Here is an 8,842-nt window from a genome sequence, read left to right as displayed (position 1 = left end):
TCTTGTCGGTGAAGGACTGAGGAAACATGCACTAGATACGACTTTTGTAGACTAAAGAGCTACCAAAATACTCTGAAATTTTTACATTGTAGCCTTTTAACCAATTTGTTTTTGTTGCACAGTGAACTGAATTACCAATATACATCACAACAGACCCCAAAAATTATTTTTAACAAATCTGTGGGGGGATTATTAAAGTCAGTCACAAGGTTCTATAAGGAACCAAAAAAACCTATTCTGTGATACTGCTTTAAAGGCATGTTTAATTTTTTTTTTTTTTCAGAAATGTAATGTAACTGTGATAAATACATAAATGAAATGAAAGTGCTACCCTGAAACACATATGTTCATAATAAAATATTTGGGATGTGCTCATTAATTCTGTTCGTTCCTGGAAGTTCCTGGAAGATAGACTTTAAAATGGTGTTTAATAGGAGAAAAAAAGAAGAAGAAAGGATCCCAAACATAAGGGATATGGGTCAAGTTTTGCTCTTAGCTCCTATAACAAAATTCCAAAATTCTCAGTCTCCATTTTCTAGCAACTTTCAATGTCATTAAAATAAAATGTACAAGTAGTGGAGACAAGTGCAGCTTTAAGACATCACGGGAGAGACAGCTTGGCTTATCAGCAGTTTATCAGATGACGAGCACAATGGCATGGACTAAAGCGCTGCTGCATCACTCTCTGTATGTAGAGATGAAGCGAGGGCTAAATCTCACTGCACTTCATTCAGAGTGGATTTTTCCTTTAAGTAGTCAAAGTATAAAGTAATAAAGTAAAGTACTATGTTTTAAGGTTAAAACAAATTCATGCTGGTTGTTAATATAATTTTGTGTAATCTGACACAGCCAGAAAAGATGGGATCCAATATACTGTTTCATGGATTTAATTGCACGGACCTGGAAGTGGTGGTGAACCCAAACACACAGACAGCGAGTGTGTGTCAGCCCAGTCAGGTAGGAACACCTGTAGACAGCCTGATAAGTACAGGTTTAAGTGACCTGATTTTAAGTTTGCTTCTTCTTCTTCTTGTGTTTTCCTTCTTCTTCTTCTTCTTCTTCTTCTGCAATGTTATGCTTCTTTAATGTTTTTATTTTAGTTTGATTAATCCCAATGTGTACTTGTGCGTCTTACAGGACATGAAATGCTCTGATCAAAAATCTTCTCCATTCGATGAGGTAAGAGTCAAACCGAGAGCATGCATAATACTAATATTATTTCTTTTCTTCATGGTAGGATATTAAAAAAAAAAATTGATTCCAATGCAAATTGCAGATTTTTCTTAGATTCATCGAAATTGTTTGCTGCATCTGAAAATCATCTCTGGCAAAAAATAAATCAATTTAAATGTGAACATCTAGGCAGTTTATAGATGTAATCTCACTCTCTTGTCTCTCTTCAGACTCAATGCTTGCAAAACATCGCTAAAGATCTGGATTATCATGGATCCATGCTCGCCGAATATGTGAGTACTCTGGATCAGAAGGCGAACTCGGAGTCTGTGAAGGAGCTCAATTCCATTACAGACTCGATACGTAATCTTAGGCAGGTAAGACAAGTGTGCAGATCATCGCTTACACAATAAGACCTTTGAGGAATCATGATCTATATGCTTATTATATGATAAAAGCTTATCAAAGTTTTAGCAGTTTGCAATTCAAGTGAAATATATCAGAGGACGCTAGAAATGATTTATTAATTTCTTTTGATATTTGCTATTTACTGAGCCAAAAAAATTGATACACATTTAAACAAATAAGGGAACTACGGTTGGATTTTGGTTAAATACATACAAATGAAGTTATGTGAATTATTACAACTTTGCAAGCTGATGGCTAATTTAGCATCTTAATAATTCAAGTACTGTTGGATGTTGAAACAGGCGTCTATCTATCGAAAGTGCTTTGTATAAATATTCACACTCCTTGAGCTTTTCCACATTTTGTAGTGTTACAACCTGGAACTGAATTGGATATAATTAGGATTATAGGCCAGGGGTTGGTTGTTCGAATCCTGCCTCTGCCCTGCATATGTGCATGTTCTCCCTGTGCTTCCTGTGTGGTTTCCTCCAGCTAGTCCATTTTCCTCCCACACTCCAAAGACATGCATTGTAGACTGTTGGCATTGTTGGCATTTCCAAATCGTCCGTAATGTGTGAATGTGTGTGCGATTGTGCCCTGCGATGGGTCGGCGTCTGGCCCATGGGGTCCCCCACCTTGTACCCAGAGTTCCCTGGGATAGGCTCCAGGCTCCCCTATGACCCTGTGTAGGATAAGCGGTACACAAAAAGGATGGATGGATGGATGGAAAGAGTTTGTTAGAGATCACAGAGAAGGTTTTACAAGAACAAAATCTGGAAAAGTTTAAGGGGTAAATACTTATTGAAGGCTATCAATCTATCTATCTATAGTTTTGTAGTCATCTATAATGTTTTTCCACACCAGAGCTGCAAACTGCTGCCCAATACAGAGTCTTCAAAAGATGTAAGTTGTTTTTTTTTTTCTCACTTCTTTATAAAGGATATCATTTACACATTACACATAATCTTTAACTTTTTCAAATCTTTTAAATCTTTAACTAATTCATTCCACTTTGTAAATCTTAGAAGTGGAACTCCACTAACTCCTTCGAAGACCGTAAGGACCTGTGCAAACAGCTGAAGGGCTTCCAAGTGCGCACCATCACCATCAACCGAGCGCTCGGATACATCTGCGCAGGGGAGTATAAGAAATGATTCTGCACTTCCACTACAATCATCATCATCATCATCATCACCTTTTAAAATCTCAATCCCAACTGTTTTATTATTTATTTAACATAGACTGTGTAAAACTCCGCACTACTACTTTGCAAAATCTCCACAACCTTTATTTATTTCATCTCTGTGATAAGAATGTATAAGCTAGCTACATCTCCATGGTTGTCAACTGAGACCTTGTGGTGTTTTTATATGGTTGTTTGTCCAGTAACTTATTTATATTTATTTTAATTAAAACAAAAAACTATTTATTTGTATTGGTGCATACAATACCATTTTATTTATTACCTATTTATATTAAAGAATTTTGAAATAATTTGACCTCTGCAAGCTTTGTGTGCGTGTGTGTGTGTGTGTGTACAGCTAAGCATAAAATACAAATAATCATTTCACAAAAAAAATAATCACAAAGCACATTTAAGTACACAAAAGTAGCAGAACTACTCCTGTTTGAACAGTCACATGTTTATTCAGTCATTTGTGTTTTATTGTAGTTACAGCAATATCTCAATGAAAAACTTCAGAAGCTAATGAAAGATGAGAAACTGTATTTTACAGACTTTGGAATTTTAAGGTTGTGTCTGACTTTTTTTTGGCCAAACATCATTTTTATGAGTTATATGTTTGCACATAAGCTTTAAAGCAAATTATTAATTAAAAGCATAAAAATCAAAAAAAAAAAAAAAAGCTATCTACATTAACCTTATGGACGTTCAAAACTTCTAAAAGGTTCAAGTACTTTATGGCTCAAGATCTTAAAATCACAGTATTGTCAGATAGAACCTTATCATTCTATGGTCTTAAAATATTAAACAGTCAAAGGATTTATGTAGACTGCTATCTTGCTAACCACTAATCAGCCTACCAGGGAACTAAAAAAGAGCTAAGTTCTGAAGATTTACATTTTTTTTTAGCTTTTTTTTTTTTTTTTTTTGCAAGGAAGTCTCCAGTGTCAGTGTAACAGTCAGGATTAAAGGTATTTAACTTAAGTATTTATGGAAGGATGGAAGGCTTTCTGGTTTGTCCGGTTATAACGTACTACATTTACATTTATGACATTTGGCAGACGCCCTTATCCAGGGTGACTTGCATTTATACAACTAAGCAGTTGAGGGTTAAGGGTCTTGCTCAAGGGCCCAGCAGTGGTGGCTTGGCAGTGCTGGGATTTTAACTCATGATCAGTACTACTCAAAATAGCATCTACTCAAAATAGAACCTTAGCAAGTGAAAATACCTTGAATATAGTCAAATCAATCTAATATTTCTTATTATAAGATCACAATACACCAAATATAAGATTATTAATCCTTTTTCAAGCCATTTATACTCATTTCAAGCTTGAAACAGTCGTGTTCTACTGGCAGATCATTTTGCTCATTTTAAGTATTTATTTCTAGAAAGAAGCAAAATGATCTGCCAATAGAAGAAAACTACAAGCTTGAAATCATGTCTAGAAACATGTTTAATGATCTTATATTTGGCTTACTATAATCTTATAATAAGAAATACTACAGTTTTAAAAATGCTGGGTTATTTTTTCGAGCCAAATGCTGGGTTGAGCCTTTTGGGCCATTTAATGGCTCTTGGGTAGTTTTTGGGTAGTTTTGTATAACCCAACTGCTGGGTTAGTCGTAAAACATAACCCAATTTGGGTTGTTTTTAACCCAGTGTTTGTAGAGTGTAGATAAATTAGACTATATTCAAGATATTTACACTTGATAAGATGACATTTGACCTACCACTGCCCTGATAAGGACATATACTGTACTATACTTGATCTTAGCCAAAAGGCAGAGAAGCGAACTAACTTCTTTTGTAGACGTCCCAAAGGATTGCTGCGGTAATTGAAGAATAAAACACTTTGGGACATGCTGTTGTAGGAAAATAATCGACTTCAGGGTTTTAAGAGTAGCTCACACCAGCCCGTCATTCATTATTTTCCGATAACAGCATCCAAACACCCAGAACACACCCTATGATTTTTACTATTTTTACTTAACTACACTTTGGTATTTGTCTTAAATTTGCAGGGAATTACATGCCTGTGGTACAGTGCTAAGCCATGGACTGTGTTCGAAATGGCATTCTGTATCAGAATCTAATCCACACCAGCATTAATTAATTAATATTCTCAGTCCCAACAATGCCTAGATGACAAACTAATTTTTAGGTTGAACAAAAATGCAGCCAGTGCTATTTGCTAAAATCTGTAGTGAAGAATACAGTGAAGTGAAAAATACAGAAGCAGCCACAATTAGACATGCAAGCTGTGAACGACTGTACACTGAGACCATAGTTCTTGGTATTGTGACTGAGTTTGAGAAAAAAAATAACATGTTTTTAGAAGCCTTTGTTCGATCCTGAGATCGGCTTGCTGTCTGCGTGCAGTTTCACATTTTCTCCCCGTGTCTGTTTGGGTTTCTCAGAGTTCTCTGGTTTCCTCCCACCTCCCAAAAACATGCCAGTAGGTAGACTGGCTTTGTTAAATTGCTCCTGGGTGTAAGTGCATGTGTAAATGTGCGCGTGATGCCCTGCGATGAACTGGCACCTCGTTTGGTCCGTATTCCCGCTTCACACCCAGAGTTCCTGATAAAGTCTCCGCATTCACTACGATCCTGAACGGGATAAAGCACTTACTTAATATGAATGAATGAATGAATGAATGAATGAATGATGAGCCCTAATATAGAGACATACATTTTAACCCCTCTGGCTCACATGTTGCAATAAAATTGCATGTTGTAATGAGTGTGATGAAATCTGATCTGCGATTCTCTTCATCTGAGATCAGATGGCATCAGACTGCACAGCAGTAACCACTCTATGGAATCTATTTTACATATTAGAAAAAAAAAGAATGAAAATATACAACTAGTGAATTTATACACAGACCTAAAAAAAAAAAAATACACAGATACTATTTACAGTACACAGAAATGACTGAAAAATAGAAAAGAAAAAAATTCAGTAAAACTTTCTCTGAAGGTCATATCAATGATAAACTACGAAAACATTCATAATGTTATTGTCACGGATTTTCCCTCCGTAGAAATCCCCTCGGCACGCATGGACTACCTGAAGCGTGAAAGCGTGCGCTTCCGGGTTTTCATTGACTGTTTACTTTTGACAAGTGTGTTTATTATGATTTCTGTCCTGTCTCCGCCCCTGTTATGTTACTGGTTCTTTCTTAATGTCTCAGCTGTTTTGTGTTATGCCCTTTGATTTCGCTATATAATTAAACCCCTGTGTGTCTTCGTGTGTCTTTCTGGGCGAAGTATTGTTTCTGTGTTTTGCCGCCAGTGCGCTACCAAGGCTTTGTTCTGTGTTCTCGTTTCCGGTTCTTTGATCTTATTGTTCCCAGTTTCTCAATTTTCATATTCTGCCTTTGTCTAGGTCAGTCTACCCAGTTTGTCGATCGCCTGACCTTTTGCCTTTTTTTTGACCATGATTGATGGTTTAGTTTAGCCCAAATTGTGTTCTGTCCTATATTTACTCAGCCTTTGGGCTAAAAATAACCCAATTTGGGTTGTACTACACTTGATATTAGCCAAAACGCAGAGAAGCAAACAAACTTCTTTTGCAGACGTTCCAAAGGATTGCTGTGGTTACTTATTTATGAAAATGCATCACACTTTATAGCTGTCTTTATAATGCATTATGAATTGTTTACATTATGCATTATAAGTTCATAACACATTATATCACAGTGCCCAAGTTTGCATTATGAGTAACAGACATAACAGTGATATAATGTGCCCTAAGTAATAATATTACTAACATACTGTGTTTTAACCTTTGCCCTCATTTCATAAATAATAATTAGAACGATTCGTGTAATGCCATATAGCCTTCATCGAAAGTGTTACTAAATTTTCCCTAAGCTACCAGTACTTTTTTTGCTACCACAACTAAAAATAAAAACAAAACCAAAAAAAAAAAACACACCAAATGTTATAAACAGTGAACAAAAAACTGGTCCAAATGCTCCAAAAGCTTAATGGGTAAACATGATCAAGCATTCCTCTGAGTCAACACAATATTTGGAGTGGTTGATAAAATGCCACAAAGATAACATGATAAAAAATTGAAATGTGTAAAAAAATAAAACTGAACAAAAAGTAGACAGTACACAGGGATATAGAACCTATACACTCAAGTAGTTACAGAGCACAGCTCCCATGGTGTATGTGAAGCACCACATTATTATTATTATTGTTGTGTACTAGCCTTCATCTGTGCTTCATAAAAGAATGAATGTTTCTGGCCTGCATTTTCCCATTCATACACACCAAATAGCTTTCCACAAATAGCTGTCAAAATGAATCTAGGAAATTTTTTGGATTACTCCCCACCAAAAAAGAGGAATAATTCTGAAATTGGACAGACCCTGAGGGATACACAGTCTTAAAGCTGATGGCTCCAGAATGCAGGGCTGAGATCTACAAAGTCCAGAAATGCATCCACCCAAGAACAAGTTCTGGACTTATTTAGGGGAGTCACTGCGTCGCATATCTGAAAGAAGAGAGACAAAAACAGTATAGTACTCACATACATAAAGAAAATGTGCATAGGGCATCAATTCCCATATCTCTACACCTACACATTGTAACCTTGTGTGTGTTTGAAGGAATCACAATAATTATAATAATAATAATAATAACTATGCTTTGTGAAAATACCAACTGGCAGGGTTCTGGTGACGTCACCAACCAGAGTGGCTCCTCCGAAAAAAACCCCACTTAGTTTGCACCATTAAACCATCAAATACAAAATTTTTTTAGATAGTACACGTCTGAAAAGTGGGCGAAGAATGAGTAGAAGGAAAGGAAACAAAAAATGCACCATTGAAGAAACCGTGAACGAACAAAGTATAGAGCACTGCCCTCCTTCGCTAAGATACAAGATGGCGAGGCTAATGTTAGCCCTCAGCAGACTGAGATGGCAAGTTTGACAAAGGTTTTAGAGGAGATAAGGGACTTTAGCAGGGACACAAAACAACTAACTGAGATTATCTCCGAGCTCACCAATGTTGATCAAAAGATAGCGGCGGCAGAGACGCGAATCGAAAAGGTGGAAGATCACGTTCAAAACGCGGAACAGACATTAAGCAAGATGATAAAAGCTTGGCGTCGAGAGAGCCCATCGAGCGCTTGCCCCGAAACCTGCTGACAAGGAAGACAAGCCCCGGTCAATAATAATCAAATTCCGTTTTTTATCGAGGTAAAAAAGAGATTCTGCACAAAGCCTAGGGAAAGAAGAGAGCGTTTTTTACTGACAAACCAATATACTTCGAACAAGAATACCTTCCGGCAATCCTGCAGAAGCGGAAGGAGTATTCTGAAGCAAAGCGAGTGTTAAAACAGAGACAGATCTGCTTCCAGACCCCGTTCCCTGCTAAACTACGAGTGTTCTATGAGGACGGGACGCGACTGTACAAGTCGGTGAGGGAGGCAACTGCGGACATGAAGGACAGAGGACTGCCAGTCAGTGTAATCACGCCAAGGGTGAATCTGGCTGAACAGCTATCCCGCACGACCTGGGAAACGATGAGAGGACCGAGACAACAGGGGACGGGAGAAGAGAGCGAGAACAGCATTAGGGAGAGACTGCGAGGTTTAAGAAGACAGCCCACATCTCCTCCGGAAGAACTTTAGTTGTTAGTTCTGACTAACTCTGAATATCTGGGGAGTTAAACGGAACTCCGACAGATGGTGCTATATTCATCTCAAGAAATACATGTTGCTTTTGCGTACACCCCCCTTCCCTATTTAAATGAGGATAGATTGATAGATAGGAGGAATACACAGGAAAGTCCCTACTGTGAAATGCACACTGACTTCTCCACTTATATTTCTGGATACTGCAATGGGGGCCCTCAACTCACAAGTAAGGGAGGTTTTCACCCACAGCTAGACGTTCCCTCTAGCTTAGTTCAGGACCATCTATTAGAGACCTCAACCTTGGAATCGAAGCTTTTGTTTTTATCATTTAATTTGTGTTTCTTTGTCGGTTCATGGAGTCGATCGGTTAACCTTGGTTTAGTTAAGTTCATAAATACATGATTTATAAATACATATGGTTAA

General features: G+C 37.4%; 2 protein-coding genes and 1 pseudogene across 2 annotated transcripts in view; 1 reads left to right on the top strand and 2 right to left on the bottom strand.

Annotated features, from left to right (window-relative positions):
- il12a (interleukin 12a) lies at positions 1 to 2,956 on the top strand. The gene is made up of 4 exons (XM_053652306.1): positions 1 to 1,071; positions 1,404 to 1,550; positions 2,323 to 2,484; positions 2,607 to 2,956. The coding sequence occupies exons 1-4, from the start codon at positions 811 to 813 to the stop codon at positions 2,733 to 2,735; spliced, it is 699 nt and encodes a 232-aa protein (XP_053508281.1). The 5' UTR covers positions 1 to 810; the 3' UTR covers positions 2,736 to 2,956.
- A 147-nt stretch (positions 2,957 to 3,103) lies between these two features.
- Positions 3,104 to 8,842, bottom strand: part of si:dkeyp-97b10.3 (NACHT, LRR and PYD domains-containing protein 1a allele 5) — a 35,281-nt gene continuing 29,542 nt past the window's right edge. The window contains exon 16 of the mRNA XM_053651460.1: positions 3,104 to 7,271. Within this exon, the coding sequence (XP_053507435.1) occupies positions 7,243 to 7,271 (29 nt within the window). The 3' untranslated portion in view covers positions 3,104 to 7,242. The remainder of the gene's footprint in view (positions 7,272 to 8,842) is intronic.
- Positions 4,342 to 4,562, bottom strand: LOC128624584 (uncharacterized; annotated as a pseudogene).

The sequence above is a fragment of the Ictalurus furcatus genome, chromosome 20, assembly GCF_023375685.1.
Source record: "Ictalurus furcatus strain D&B chromosome 20, Billie_1.0, whole genome shotgun sequence".
Taxonomy (NCBI): domain Eukaryota; kingdom Metazoa; phylum Chordata; class Actinopteri; order Siluriformes; family Ictaluridae; genus Ictalurus; species Ictalurus furcatus.
This window is presented reverse-complemented; position numbering and strand designations above follow the sequence as displayed.

Excerpts from the sequence above, each read along its gene's own strand:
- il12a (XM_053652306.1), top strand. The coding sequence starts at position 811 with ATGCTGGTTGTTAATATAATTTTGTGTAATCTGACACAGCCAGAAAAG. Across the intron at positions 1,072-1,403 it reads TCTTCTTCTTCTTCTGCAAT|ACTCAATGCTTGCAAAACAT; the intron begins GTTATGCTTCTT and ends GTCTCTCTTCAG. Across the intron at positions 2,485-2,606 it reads ATACAGAGTCTTCAAAAGAT|AAGTGGAACTCCACTAACTC; the intron begins GTAAGTTGTTTT and ends TGTAAATCTTAG.